This window comes from Chlorocebus sabaeus, chromosome 14 (assembly GCF_047675955.1).
Source record: "Chlorocebus sabaeus isolate Y175 chromosome 14, mChlSab1.0.hap1, whole genome shotgun sequence".
In the NCBI taxonomy this organism is placed as follows: Eukaryota; Metazoa; Chordata; class Mammalia; order Primates; family Cercopithecidae; genus Chlorocebus; species Chlorocebus sabaeus.
This window is the reverse complement of record NC_132917.1, coordinates 36967406-36983535: the sequence shown is the minus strand read 5'-3', so window position 1 is coordinate 36983535 and position 16130 is coordinate 36967406. Positions and strand designations below refer to the sequence as shown.

At 36.1% G+C, this 16130-nt stretch overlaps 1 protein-coding gene across 2 annotated transcripts in view; it reads left to right on the top strand.

Moving 5' to 3' along the window:
* PRKD3 (protein kinase D3) overlaps positions 1–16130 on the top strand; it is a 76486-nt gene that overhangs the window by 40976 nt on the left and 19380 nt on the right. For both annotated transcript variants that reach the window (XM_007970935.3, XM_073022924.1), the window contains exons 6-11: positions 2900–2977; positions 5576–5759; positions 7513–7636; positions 9601–9678; positions 10769–11045; positions 13649–13701. In XM_007970935.3, the coding sequence (XP_007969126.1) occupies positions 2900–2977; positions 5576–5759; positions 7513–7636; positions 9601–9678; positions 10769–11045; positions 13649–13701 (794 nt within the window). The remainder of the gene's footprint in view (positions 1–2899; positions 2978–5575; positions 5760–7512; positions 7637–9600; positions 9679–10768; positions 11046–13648; positions 13702–16130) is intronic.

Sequence of the window (16130 nt, the reverse complement as noted above, 5' to 3'; positions counted from 1 at the left end):
TATCACTTGCCAATATAGAATAGCTAGTAGGCAGCAAAGCTGATCCTTGAGGTTTTATGTCTTTTTGATTCCAGAGCCAGACACTAAACAAAATAAAAATAACGCTTTCCTCTTTTCATTAAATATGTATTATACACCCACATAAGCATACTGCAAGAGTTTTGTGGTTTTTTGTTTTTAAGTATGTAGTTAGGAGAATTGTACAAAAACTGTCATTCCTGAGAATAATCACACTGAAATAGGTAGGATGTAATAGAAGCTACTGAAATTATGATAGGGACCACCCTTATTTGGATACTAACCCAGCACGCTATTATAGTATTCTCAAAACATCTCTTAATGAAACAGGTTTTTAATAGCATACTGGAATAATTATTTGCTTATAATTATATAATGCTTTTATGCTTTTTAAAGATGATTTTATCTTTTCGTCTCATATCTTCTCAGCAATGCTGTACAGTAGAAACTATGTTTTCACAGTAGAGTGAAAACTAAAATAGAATGTAAATGTCTTAGATTATTAGACTGAGCCAGGATAGGATGTAAGTAGTCTAAGTATAATCTTGTATACTTTTTTCATGTAATTAGCATTTCTTGGTATTGTACTTTTTATATAGTAGAAGTATTTGTGGAATTGAATTATCAGGTGATCTAAATAAAACATTAGGGTTGAGGGTTTTGTAACAAGAAATTCTTGCTTACAAGACAGAGTAAGATAATTGTATATAAGCTTAAGCATATAAGAAAATAAAGCTTTCCTTGACAGCGTATGACAGCACATGAGAACGTCAAATGGGGAATAGGTTATACATTTGTTGTCAGGTATTTTATAACTATTAGGCATTATAACATGATGAAATTTTATTTCAACAACTTGCTTTGACTATGAGTTACTACATAAATTAATACTTTAAAATATCAACATAAAAATGTATTGGCAAGCAGCCACTGAAAAATGTTTTGGGAAAGAACATTAGTAACAGATGTACAAATTCTAGCCAACAAATAATCTTAATGAAGTTAGTTAATATTGCTGTTCTGCTTAGCAGAACAGAAACATTGTTAAACCATAAGCAGAAAAGTACAGTATTTTGTAGTGGAACTAAAATAAATATGAATGAATTTTTACATAAACCTGTTAATTCTGCTACTGGGTTATTCAACATTTTAGGGTTCTAGACGAAGAATCTTCTATGCTTATATTGGTTCAGAAAATGGTAGGTTTTATTTCAGTATAGTTAAGCTACTTCATTTATTAATAAAATAATTATAATTCAGTGATTTCCCTATTTTAATAGTATGAATTAAGATACTTAAAACATAAAAGTATTTTAATTTGTCAGTCTACAAAAGAAAAATGATTTCATTAAGATAAAACCATTATACTGGATCAGTTGAGAAAATACACAATTCCAATAATTCATCTGTTTGTCTTTATTTTCTACTTTGATGTATAAAAACTTCAAGGTAGCTTAAAAGCATATGTAAAATATAAAAGAGCATAAGCAAATTAATAAAAACATGGGTAAGGACATAGAACTAAAACTGCCTGCCTGTCATTCGAACCTACGTACTTGCTGCAGGTAGTCCACAAATTCGGCTCTGAATTTTTTTTTTTTTTTTTTTGAGATGGAGTCTTGCTCTGTCGCCCAGGCTGGAGTGCAGTGGTGCTGTCACACCCAGCTTATTTTTGTATTTTTTTGTAGACACAGAGTTTTGATATGTTGACCAGGCTGGTGTCAAACTCCTGGCTTCAAGTGATCCACCTGCCTTGGCCTCCCAAAGTGCTGGAATTACAGGCGTGAGCCATTGCGCCCGGCCTGAGTTTTCAAAGGGAAAATGGAAACCTTGTTGTTTTCACAATTTGCAAAGTTCATGAGATAAAACACAAATCTGTTGTTTGAGATAGTGTAAGATAATATCACATGAATTTTCCCGAGGGCCTGTCTTAACAAGGATAGTGTTTTAAATAATGTAAATGTTGTTATCTAACAAATTATACATTTCATGGAGTTTATGTCATATAATGATCTTTAGCCTGTGCTGTTGGCATGATACCCAGGATTTTCTTGACTTCCAAGGGTTACAAAAACATTCTAAGTCAGGTATTAAAGTTATTTTCACCCAGTTATTACTCATGGATGCATTTCAAAGGTGGTATTAGACATAGTTAGACCAGTGGGTCTCAACTTTAGTATATCTTACAGAGCTCAGCCTTACCCTCCCACCCCGTAAGAGTTGCTGATATAGTAGGTCTGGGGTAGGGTGCAAGAATTTGCATTTCTAACAGGTTTCCTAATGAAGCTGATCTGGGACCACAGTTTGAAAACAACTGTGTTATACAGTAATTTTGGACAGATTGTACCTGACACTGATCTGCAATGCTATCAACTCTGAGGTTTGTTTTAGGCTAAAGAGAACCATTATGTACAAGTGGGAGGCCTTGTGATGGAGAAACTCAGTCCTTCCTCACAGGGTTGTATGTGAAAGTCCTTATTGGTTCCTCATAAATGTTTGTTGGATCTCAGTCTCTTTCCTGCATATACATTAGGTCCTGATACTTAGGAATTGAAAGTATATATCTGACATAAGTTGGATGGGAATTTAATCAGCTTGAGAAACTCTCATGGGAGGTGTGGAAAGATGAATATGAGATAAGAGAAGGAAATATGGAGCTGCCAGTACATTTCAGCAGTGTTGTACACATGGTATTAGTCTCATACAAATGAAGAAAATGATGGGGTGTTGCAGAGGGTGTTAAGTGACTTGTAGGTGGTTATTATTTTAATATCATCATTACTAATAATATTCTATTCGTGAGTGATTTAAAGAAAGTCTAACCATATCTGATACTGCTTGACTTTTACATAAATTAATATGCTGAATATTTTTATTTTAGATTGCAAATTCAACTGCCATAAACGCTGTGCATCAAAAGTACCAAGAGACTGCCTTGGAGAGGTTACTTTCAATGGAGGTAAAATTCTTTTTCGTAATTTCTGTGAAAGATCAGAAAAGGCTATGATTCTTTGGTGTATTGTCTTTGGATAAGGTTCTATTTTCCTAATTTGTTTCTTAAAGATTTTCTTCTGATTGAATAATCAAGCAAAATACAGAGACCACTGACAGTATATATTTATTAGTAATCATGCCTTCCCATCTTTCCTCTGGCCACCAGTTACTTTGTAGTCTAATATAGCCAGTGGTACTGCATATCCTCTTTCATTTTTAGACATAAAAGAACTTGTTTTAAAACCCTGCTTTTGTCTCTATTCTTTCATAGTTCTAATATGTACTAACTGCTTGCTATACCAGGCACTGTTCTAAACTTTAAATATATTGACATTTCAACCTAAAAACAACCCTTTGAGGTAGGTACTAAGAGATAAGTAAACTGAGGCACAAATACATGAAGTAACTTGCCCCAGAAATACAGGCAATAGGTGGCAGAGCTGGAAGTTAACCAGACCCACATGGTCTGGTTCCTTAGTCCCTAGTGATTAGAACACACTATACTGCCTCACTGTCCCTTTCTCTGTCAAATAATCATTTTCCCTTTGGGGCCTCTTTTTTTTCTTTTCAAGATAATACTAAGCAAGGCAGGTACCTTTTTTTGGAAGGAAGCAGTAAGGACTCTAACCTTTCAGCATAATTTTCCTTTAACAATTTACATGACTGGTAAAAATTTCATGTAAGTAGTTCTGTAAAAGGAAATGCATAAAAGGAATGAAAATTCTCTTTGGCAGAGTTTAACATTTTCTCTTGTGGCATGTTTTCTATGATTGTTGGTTGTCTTAGTCTGTTTGTGCTACTATAACAAAATACCATAGGCTGTGTAGCATATAAACAACAGAAGTTTATTTTTCATAGTTCTGGAGACTAGGAAGTCCAGGGCACTGGCGGATTCTGTGTCTGGTGAGGGGGGTCACATTTCCTGGTTGATGGCACCTTGTAGTTGCATTGTCACATGGTGGAATGGGAGAAGGAGCCCCTGTGGGCATATTTTATAAGGGCACCCATCCCAAAGACTCCACTTTCCAAAGACCCACCACCAACTACTACCCTTGCCTTGGGAGTTAAGATTTTTAAGGGGAACAAACATTCAGACCATAACACTGATAACACCTTGACAGAGCATGATTGGTTTTCTCTTTCGGTTAATCTGAATTAGTATAGTTTGTCTATGACTAAAGACTTTAAAAAATTTATACTTCATGTATTTGTGTTTTCGTGCTTTTCTACCTTTTAACAAATGGATACGAAATACAGTTTATCTTAATGTGCATTTGATTACTAGTGAGATGCTCAAACTCACTAGTAATCAAAGAAATGTACCATTTTACATTAGCAGTGTATGAGGATTCTGATTTCTCTACATCCCTACCACCACTTAATGTTTATCTTTTTGATTACAACCATCCTAGGTAGTGCGAAGTGGTATCTCATTGTAGTTTTCATTTACACTTCCATGGTGGCTAATAATATTGAGCATCTTCATGTGTTCATTTGCCATTTTTATATATTATTTGAAAAACACACCTATTCAGATCCTTTGCCCATTTAAGTTATTTATCTGTTTATTTTTCATTGAGTTGTAAGAATTTTTAAATACCCTGGATACTAGTCCCTTATCTGGTATATGATTTGCATATATTTTCTCCCATTCTATGGGCTTTCCTTTCACTTTGTAAGGTATTGTTTGTAGCACAGAAGTTTTGTATTTTCATGAAACCCAATTTATTTATTTATTTATGTTGTCACTTATCTTTTTGGTGTATTAAGAAAGCTTTGCCTAACCAAGGTCACAAAGATCTACTCTCATGCTTTCTCCTATGAGTTTTATAGTTTCAGCTCTTACATTTTATGTGGTCCACTTTGAGTTAATTTTTATATATGATTTACATCTTCATTCTTTTGCATGTAAATATACAGTTATCCTAGCACCATTTACTTAAAAGACTATTTCTTGCCCATTGAATTTTCTTGACACTCTTGTCAAAAATCAGTTGACCATAATGGTGGTGGCTTATCTTCGTTTATAGTATCTTTTGTCATGCGGAAATTTAAAATTCTAATGTAATCAAATTAATTAACTTTGTGCCTTATGGTTTGTGTATTTTGCATCTTCTTTACGAAATACTTTATCTTGGGCTGGGCGCAGTGGCTCATGCCTGTAATCCTAGCACTTTGGGAGGCCGAAGTGGGTGGATCCCCTGAGGTCAGGAGTTCGAGACCAGCCTGGCCAACATGGCGAAACCCCATCTCTACTAAAGATACAAAAATTAGCTGGGCATGGTGGTGGGCGCCTGTAATCCCAGCTATACTCGGGAGGCTGAGGCTGGAGAACAGCTTGAACCCCAAAGGTGGAGGTTGCAGTGAGCCGAAATCACACCATTGCACTCCAGCCTGGGCGACAAGAGTGAAACTCTATCTCAAAAAAAAAAAAAAAAAAAAAAAAGAGAAATACTTTACTTAACTCATATTTTCTTACATTTTAAGACTCAAGACTTTTTTCACATTTATTAGACTTCCTTTATTAATACAAAAATCTGAAATTCATTTAAAATTTTACCAGAACCTTCCAGTCTGGGAACAGATACAGATATACCAATGGATATTGACAATAATGACATAAATAGTGATAGTAGTCGGGGCTTGGATGACACAGAAGAGTCATCTCCCCCAGAAGATAAGATGTTCTTCTTGGATCCATCTGATCTCGATGTAGAAAGAGATGAAGAAGCCATTAAAACAATCAGGTAACGTATATACATATTACAAGCTACTTCCAGATGCAAGGTCAGTTCAGGATCTCATTAAGAAAAAGCCATGTCTCTTTAAGTGAGACCTTAAAAGTGACTTAAAATCTAAATAAATTGTGGCTAATTCTTTTACATGCAATGTATTATTTCTGAAATAAATTATATCACCCTTGCCATCCACTCAAGATGGGGAAGTATGAGAATCCTTGTTTTTGTTTGTTTTTTTGTTTTGTTTTGTTTTGAAAGAAAAATGCTTTATTTTTGTATGTTCTAGATATAAAACCTAGTTGTAGAACAGTCACTGCAAGGTGTCAGTATTGAACTTTCAGTTAAAGCAACCTGTTTTTCACACAGGCAGCCTTAAGTGGTAGTAGAAATGGTAATAAAGAATATACTCATGAAAATGTTGCACAAGGATAATGGCGATGAAGTTGAGGGCAGTTTTCATATTGCCACAGTTAATCTGACTATTAGCATTTTGTAAAAATACTATTAGACTGTAAAACCATTCTAAATATGCCACTATGCTCATAGAAATTCAGTTTTTGTAGCCTAAAGGATATACTACCTTGTAGCAAAATGTTCCCATTTTGGCAGGTTTTGTTTTTCATTGGAAACGAAGAGTTAACTTAAAATGAGTCATTTATTACAATCTCAGATGGCTGAGTTGTCATTTATTCAGTTTGGCTTATCATTAAAGAACAGTTATTAGTATCATTAGCATTATTAACAAAAATTTTGTTTACCCATTTTGGAGACTATTCCAGAACCTAGCTAGTTGGGGGTTTCTTTTTTTTTTTTGAGACAGAGTCTCACCCTGTCGCCAGGCTGGAGTGCAGTGGCGCGATCTCCGATCACAGCAACCTCTACCTCCAGGGTTCAAGCGATTCTCCTGCCTCAGCCTTCCAAGTAGCTGGGACTACAGGCGCGCATCACCACGCCTAGCTAATTTTTGTATTTTTAGTAGAGATGGGATTTCACCATGTTGGCCAGGATGGTCTCGATCTCTTGACCTTGTGATCTGCCCGCCTTGGTTTCCCAAAGTGGTGGGATTACAGGTGTGAGCCACGGCGCCCGGTGAACCTAGCTAGTTTCTTAATCATGAATACTTCATAGTTTAAAAAAGGAAGTATTTAACTGTTTGAGGCCCACATTTCAAAACAGTATATTTTATACATACATCCCAAATTTTAGTTATTGAGCCATGTTTCAGTGCTGCCTGATTTGACTCATTACATTTTCTTAATTAGTATCTGTAAATCATTTTCCTTTAAATAACTTCTAGTAGAGGTACATTTTGCTAACATGATTAACTGGATTTGACATTTGAGCCATGTGAATTCAAGTTATATGTTTGCATTTTGCCTTGTTATGGATTTGTTAGTCCATCATGCTGCCTACGGCAGGAAAACTCTTCAACAGCAAGCCCAAATGAGATCCTCTCCTGGGCTCCAAATATTTCAGTTTGGGAGGGTGCTTTCTGCTCTGCTCATTGTTGTTTTATTTTATTTTTTTTTGTGATCCTCCAGAAAACATTCATGACAAGTAAATAGGATTTAAAATATTAGTTTAAAATAGAATCAATTATGTATCATCATAACAGGATTAATTTTTCTTAAGCCATTGTTTATTTTACTAAGATATTTTGAAAATTTTTAGCTTAATTATCTTTCAGAAGGCTTTATGTTCCTACAGTATTTATGACTTTTTAAAAATCTACACAAACTTATAAATTTTAAATATTTTTTAGTCCATCAACAAGCAATAATATTCCGCTAATGAGGGTTGTACAGTCCATCAAGCACACAAAGAGGAAGAGCAGCACAATGGTGAAGGAAGGGTGGATGGTCCATTACACCAGCAGGGATAACCTGGTCAGTAATCAAAAACGTTTAATATGTTAGTAAGACTTTGTTATGAGTTTCATTTTGTGCATTTTTTAAATCAAAATGATGATGAGATATATATTAAGACATTATATACACTGCCGCAATTTGTAAAAGATGCACTGGAATTATAGTTAAATTTGTAAGGAATTTTTAACAGGCAGAATATTTAATGTATTATCTTTACAAACAGTCAATATTCAAAAAAAAAATTGACAAGCAGTCAGTATTCAAAAAGGATCTGGGATTGTTCCACAATAAAAAATAATTAACTCGAAACACAATGGAGTCACAAAATAGAGATAGAAGGAACTAAGACTTCATCTAAAAAGTCAACTTATTACCAGAGATAGGAAGGAAGCATGTTTGGTTTTATGTAGACTTTAACTTGGTGTAAATATGCAAGTTGTTTTTTAGATCCAGCAAAGACAAGGAATGATGACATTCTAGTAGACAATAGATTTGAAGAATCAGCGTAGTGTAACAGCTAAGAACATAGACTTTGGAGCTAGACTGCCTAAGCCTCTGTAACTTACTATAAAACTGTATGAACTTGGGAAAGTTACTTAGTTTCTTTATGCTTTCATTTCCTTGTGTAAAACTGGCATAATAATGGTAACCACCTAATAAATCCAAATCAGTACATATATGAGAAGATCTTGGAACAGTGTCTGGCATACAGGAAGCACCCAATAAATGTTAGTAGCTAGTATTTTATTTTTAAAGTTTGCTGAGTAGATTATTGAAACAAGCTTTCTAATAAACCTTTTAAGAATAAAATGAAGTACCCAATACATTTAGCTGGCGTAAAGTTTTGTATGATGACAACAGTATAGACTGCAGTGTGTGTTTTATTTATAGTTCATATCCTTGCGAATGTAACTTGAAGTGGTGTGCCTACATTTGCGAATTTAATGGTATATCAAAGGTGCTATTACATCAAATTAACGGGGAGAGATAGTTAATTCAGTAATTGGTGTTGGGACTACCATGTATCATTTTGAAAAAGATAAAGTTATATATATATATCTCTCATACTTTATACATAATAAATCTAAATGTATCAGAGATTTGAATGTAAAGAAATTTAACAGAAGAAACTTTGGGAGAATTATTTTACAAACTCAATAATAAAGAATAAAAGATCAATAAATTCAATCTCATTAAAAAACTATATGTGGCAAAATCCAAAAGCAAAGACAAATGAGAAACTGGAAAAAGTATTTTCAGCTCATTCTAAACAAGGGTTAATTCCATAAGATGTGAAGAATGCCACAAATTGATAAGAAAAAGACCACAACACAATAGGAAAATGAACAAAGAATATGAATAGAGAGTTTCAAAGGAAATACAATGACTCTTACACAAAAGAACTTGATTTCATTTATAATAAAAGAAATATCACTTTAACCTTTCACTGAAATATCAGTTTTTATTTTTCAGTATAGCAAAGATCAAAAAGTTAACATACTGCATTAATGATGGTGTGAGTAACTAGGGACTCTCATATGTTGCTGAAGAGACTATAAATTGGGTCAAATCTTGTGTAAAATAATATAACACTATCAGGCAAAATTAGATGTGCACATGTCTGTTGACCCAGCAAATCAACTTCTAGAAATACAGCCTATAGGTAAATTACATATTTTTATGTGTGTGTTTGTATGTGTGTAATATATATGTATTCATGTGTGCATATATAAAATTCTCTAAAAGGATTCCCAGAAACCTGATAACATGTTTTGCCTGCAGTAAGGGTGAGGAGTGAGGATGAGTGATGGTGGGAGTGCTGCTTTTCACCATACATCCTTTTTATATCTTGAGAATTTTGAACCTCATGAATCTTACTCAAAAATACAAATTTATGACTGTAAATGAAGGGAAAAGTTAGGGAAAAGCACTTTGGAGGAATCATTTTTGAACCTCACAGTTTTCCAATCTTTATTTTATAGAGAAAGAGGCATTATTGGAGACTTGACAGCAAATGTCTAACATTATTTCAGAATGAATCTGGTTCAAAGTATTATAAGGTAAGGATTTTACATTTAAAAAAATATAAGCGTTAAAATAGTGTTTTTTCCAGATAATATTCATTAACTGTTATATTTGAATATATATAGTGACTCTAGCTAGTATGATTTATGGAAGTCACTGTTAGGTTCCTTGTTGAAGCAACTATTTCCCATACCAAATTTCACTCCCCCACAGCAGCTCTCCTACCAGACTGTTTGTTGTTGTTGTGTATTTATTTATTTCTGGCTTGCCTGTCAGGTTGCTGCTGCTTTCCTTCTGGATACTATGATTTAGATTAGACTGCTTAGAAAGTCCCATCATCATTGCCTGTCCAGAAGAGGTCAGTGAGGTATTTAGTATTTCTCCCACCTTCCACCCTTACCTTGGGTTCCAGTTCCCAATTGCTTGTTTTGGCTCTTAATCTCCTTTTTACAGTCTTCCTTGCTTGTCTTACTCCACATTTTGCCACATCATGAACTGATAGCAAGCCAGATTATAACCAAGCAGTTAGGTCAGTAAGAGAGAATGGGAACTAATGGCTTGCTTTGGGCAGGTGTTTTTTTGTTTGTTTGTTTTTTTAATAAGGTTTTTTGCCTTAGGAAGTGGACTGAAAACATAATGATTGCTACAGTTTACCCTGGTGGACAGAACCAGAATGGAGTGGCTTAAACAACTGACCAAGATTCTGCTTTTTCTGCCATTATTTCTGCTGCTTACTTACTTTCTGCTTCTTTCTTACTTCTTACTTCTATATCTTGTAGACTATAGCCACTAGATAAGTAGTTGTGAAGTTGAATTAATGACGGTTGGAAGTTAGAAGTGTTGGAAATAGTGGCAGATTACTCTCCTAAATCTTCTCCTTGCTTGCATCCTAATGATCTGCTACTGGCTTAGTTATCATAGTCCATGCTCTGCCTCTGGCATTGCTGGACATTGCAGCTCATTCAAGACAGGCCATGTCATAAGACTCGACTGTGTGTTACATGTTGCATACTTGTGTCTGTCTGAATGGCATTCATTGAAATGCCTATCTCTGGTTCTTTAGTGTATTTAAAAGTAAAAACAAAGATGTATTCTTATTTTTCAATGCTTAATTTTTTACTTCAGGAAATTCCACTTTCAGAAATTCTCCGCATATCTTCACCACGAGATTTCACAAACATTTCACAAGGCAGCAATCCACACTGTTTTGAAATCATTACTGATACTATGGTATACTTCGTTGGTGAGAACAATGGGGACAGTTCTCATAATCCTGTTCTTGCTGCCACGGGAGTTGGACTTGATGTAGCACAAAGCTGGGAAAAAGCAATTCGCCAAGCCCTCATGCCTGTTACTCCTCAAGCAAGTGTTTGCACTTCTCCAGGGCAAGGGAAAGATCACAGTAAGCAATAAACCTCTTGATGGCTTTTTCTCCTCTTTAGTTCTTAAGCATTTTGTGGGTATGGTTGTGTTCCTTTGTTCCTTTTAATGTTCATCCTAAGCTTTGTCTTTAGTAACCAATACCATTAGTTAATTCCTTTTTTTTTTTTTTTTTTTTTTTTTTTTTTTTTTTTTTTTTTTTTTTGAGACGGAGTCTCGCTTTGTCGCCCAGGCTGGAGTGCAGTGGCCCGATCTCAGCTCACTGCAAGCTCCGCCTCCCGGGTTCATGCCATTCTCCTGCCTCAGCCTCCCGAGTAGCTGGGACTACAGGCGCCCACCACCACGCCTGGCTAATTTTTTGTATTTTTAGTAGAGACGGGGTTTCACCGTGTTAGCCAGGATGGTCTCAATCTCCTGACCTTGTGATCCACCCACCTCGGCCTCCCAAAGTGCTGGGATTACAAGTGTGAGCCACCACACCCGGCCGGTTAATTCTTTTATAAAACTGTATTGGTTATAGTATATATACGTACATACAATGCCCAGTGCTAGGCTCCAGAGTCAGTTTTCTTACATGAAAATCCTGGCTATACCATCTGTTATATGATCAGGCAAGTACTTTACCTCACTGTAGTAGTAAGTACTTCATAGGGTTGTCAGTATTAAATGAAAGAGAACCTGTAAGATACAGAACAGTGCTTGGCATTCGTAAAGTCTCATTGGATTATGCCTACTACTGGTATTAATATTTTGCTTTATAGTGGGATATAAACAAGCAATAAAGTATTACGGTTCACATCACACTCATGAAATCTGTGAAGTCAGAAATGCTGTATTAAAGCATATAGAAATATTTAAAAATCATTGAAACATGTTTTGCACCAACAAAATTTATATAATTAAACCTAAATTGGATAAAGGTTCAAAAGTAAACAGTTAACAATCGAAAGGTCATTATAATGCCACTTCTCCTTCATTAACATTGTGTTGCTTACGGGGACACATAACTCATTCATTTGAGAAATATACTCAAATTGAAATACGTATCAACAACTTTCCAAATGTAGTTTATTTTAGTTTAACTATATTATTTTGTACAACTGTTGTGCTAGGCCCTGAACTAAAATACAAAATAAATACAGAAATCATAAAAGCTCTTTAGGGAGAGATGGGATATATAAAGGTATTAGATGGTAGCATAAAGCAGTACAGTGCAAAAGTGAGGAATACATTACTTTAAAAACTCAGATACAGACAGGAAGAGTAAACAAGACTTCATAGAAGAACCTGATTTGATCCTCAGGTAGGAATACAGTAGGCAGAGCTGAATGGGAGTGAGGGAGGGATAACATTATTTAGTTGAGACAGGTGTGATGAGGATCATGACTGTGTACATGTTTGGTGTTCAGTACTGATTTTGGGTTGGAATGGGTGTAGGTAGATGGATATTTCACAGTGGTTCTTAAGTTTTGGAGGTTTTTAGACAGAACTCTATGTCATTCTAATTAAAACTAGGACTGTTTCCTCAGAAAATAATACAGGCACTTACACACTTTTTAAAAGATAAATGAAGTGATTTATTTCAGGTAATAAATGTATTAAAATACAAAAAAAAGCAACATTATAAAATTATTAAAATGCAAGCAATTTAGAAGTGTATAAAAACTCTTTGTTCCCCAACCCCACCTCTTCCACTCACCAGCAGTAATCATAGACTTTTGTTTTTAATTTAAGCACTGCTACCCTGCAGTTCCCTGGACTCAGTGCTTCCCCCTGTCCCCACCAAGAGACAGGGTCTTGCTATGTTGCACAGGTGAGAGTGCAGTGCAACCTCAAACTCCAGGGCTGAAAGGATCCGAAGTAGCTGGGACTACAGGTGCACACCACTGTGCCTGGCTAATTTTAAAATTTTTTGTAGAGATAGGGTATCATGTAGCCCAGGTGGTCTCAAACTCCTGGGCTCAAGTGATTCCCCTGCCTCAGCCTCCTAATGCACTGGGATTACAGTGCAACTTCCCTTTTTTTTTTTTTTTTTTTGAGACGGAGTCTCAGTCTGTCGTCCAGGCTGGAGTGCAGTGGCGCGATCTCAGCTCACTGCAAGCCCCGCCTCCCGGGTTCACGCCATTCTCCTGCCTCAGCCTCTGGAGCAGCTGGGACTACAGGCGCCGCCACCTCGCCTGGCTAATTTTTTGTATTTTTTTTTAGTAGAGACGGGGTTTCCCTATGTTAGCCAGGATGGTCTCGATCTCCTGACCTCGTGATCCGCCCGTCTCGGTCTCCCAAAGTGCTGGGATTACAGGCGTGAGCCACCGCGCCCGGCCCAACAACTTCCCTTTTTAACTCAGTAATAATCATGACTAGCTTTCTGACTTTCTGATTCAGTATTTATAGCCCTACATCATCAATTAAATGTTGAGATAGTATTCTTTTGTATGGATGTATCATCTAGTTTCCTATTGATGGGTTGTATGTGTAGGTTTTTTTAATGTACATAATTGTATTAACTGTGTGTTAAACTTTTTAAAGTTTGATATACCATGAGCATTCACATGTCAGTAAAGATTAATATTATTTTCATATACTAAATTTTGTCCTTTTCTCAACTATCTTTTTTATATTTTACAGAAGATTTGTCTACAAGTATCTCTGTATCTAATTGTCAGATTCAGGAGAATGTGGTAAGTAACCGTTATAGCTAACGTGTAAACTGGGTGATGAAAATAAGGAAAATAAAAGGTGAAAATCTTTATTAGAGAAATTGGTTCATCGCCCAAAGTACTAGGCTAGACTTTACGGTTGATAACTTCCCTAAGGAGTTCTGCTTTATAGAGGAAACTAAGGCAGATTTTTAAAATTAAAAATAAAGCTAACTTTTTCACTAGAAAAAGTTACATTAGAATATTACAAAATGATAAGACCGGTTCAAAGAGAAGGCAAACATTACTTCTTGTGGGGTCAGCAGGGGAAGCTTCCTAAAGGAAGTGCAATTTGAGCTATACCTGAAAGGATGGAATGGATTACTGACAGAAGTGCTGAAGGGATGAGGGTTGGGGAACAACCTTTCATGCAAGTACAGGGAGCACTAGGATGAACAAACAGGGAAGCAGGAAATGGACTCTTAAGGAATGATGAATAAATTAAGTTTGGCTGGTGTATATAGGTATGTTTAGGGTTTTACAACAGGTCAGCAACTTTTTCCATAAACTTTTTAGTAAATATCTTAGGCTTTGTAGACCAGCAGTCCCTGATCTTTTTGGCACCAGGGACTGGTTTTGTGGAAGAGTTTTTCCATGGAGGTCGAGGTTGGGAGATGGTTTCGGAATGAACCATGTCGATCATCAGATTCTCATAAGGAACGCACAACCGAGATCCCTCGCATGCACAGTTCACTGTGGGGTTTGCGGTCCTCTGAGAATCTAATGCCTCTGCTGATATGGCAGGAGGCGGAGCTCGGGCAGTAAAGCTTGCTTGCCTGCTGCTCACCTTCTGCTGTGTAGCCCAGTTCCTAACAGACCACAAACAGTTACTAGTCTGTGGCCTAGGGCTTGGGGTCCCCTGTTGTAGACCATATACAACTACGCAACTATGCGGTTGTGGCAAGAAAGCAACTGTAGGCAATACATAAGTGAATGGGCATGACTATGTTCCAATAAAACTTTATTTATAGACCCTGAAATTGAATTTCATTTAATATTTACATGTCACAGAATATTATTTTGATTTGTCCAGTCATTTAAAGACCATTTTTAGATCAGGGTCCATACAAAAAGAAGCAGCAGGCCGAATTTTGCCTACAAGCCAGAGTTTGCTAACCCCTGGACTAGAGGGAAAACAGGCTAGAAAAGGAAGTCAATTGTTTGTTACATATAATTTCTCAGATTAAAATCTCTCTTTTCTACTTGGGGCACTTAGCTGTTACAGTTCTTTAACATATAAATGTTGTTTAAGATTTCTAAGATTGCAATGACGATTGGACTCTAGTAATGTTATTGGAGATAGAGAATTTCAGAGATATAATCTGTGAGTCTCTTGTCCTGTTGGGAGGTAGAATAGATACCATATTCTTGGGGAGAGATGGAGGAATATCAAAAAACATGAGAGCTCAAATTTTGAATAATCCCATGGGAACTGAGGATATATCCATCCATGTCATAGGGGGAAAGGGATTCAGAATTGGCTTTTGTTTAACAATTGTATATACACATACATACATGCACACTTTCCTAGCAGTTATTATATATACATTGGATGCCTCCTGATCTGATTAGAACCAAAATTTGGTTAAACAAAAAGTTGATTAAAGTTGGGAGGCTCATAAAAATGGTTCTTACAAACCTTAAAATTTTAATTACAGCTTAACACATACACATGCATATTCACTGGCTTTTGTTGCAGGGCTGAGCCTTTGTCTTTGTGAGTGTGGGTCTGCTAAGTGAAGTTCCACTTTCTTTTCATCAGTCACACCTGTAATGCAATTTTGACACTAAACATCCCAAATTAGTATATTAGTTCTGTTAGTTCTCACAGCAACAAATACTAGAAAAAAGAAAAAAAAAAGGGAAGGGCAAAGAGCAGTGAGGAAGGATAGAGGAATGGATTTGAGTTACAGACTTTCTCTCATATGTATTCTTTTATTCAGTCTCAAAGTCAGGCTAATCCCAGTAATATGAACTTTTGAGTTTTTCTTTCAAAAACCAAAGAGCAAATCTCTTTAAAGGTAAAATAGGTAAAATTTCTAATTTTTTTAGGTAAATTTACCTAAATTAGAAATTTCATTTCTAATTTTTTTAGGTGAATTTACTTATAGAGATCACTACTTAATAAATACAAGATTTTTTTCTTCTTGAGTAGAGTTTCGCTCCTGTTGCCCAGGCTGGAGTGCAATGTCACGATCTTGGCTCACCTCAACCTCTGCCTCCTGGGTTCCCGCGATTCTCCTGCCTCAGCCTCCCAAGTAGCTAGGATTACAGGCATGCGCCACCTCACCTAGCTAATCTTGTATTTTTAGTAGAGACGGGGTTTCTCCTTGTTGGTCAGGCTGGTCTCGAACTCACCACCTCAGGTGATCCGCCTGCCTCAGCCTCCTACAGTGCTGGGATTGTAGGCA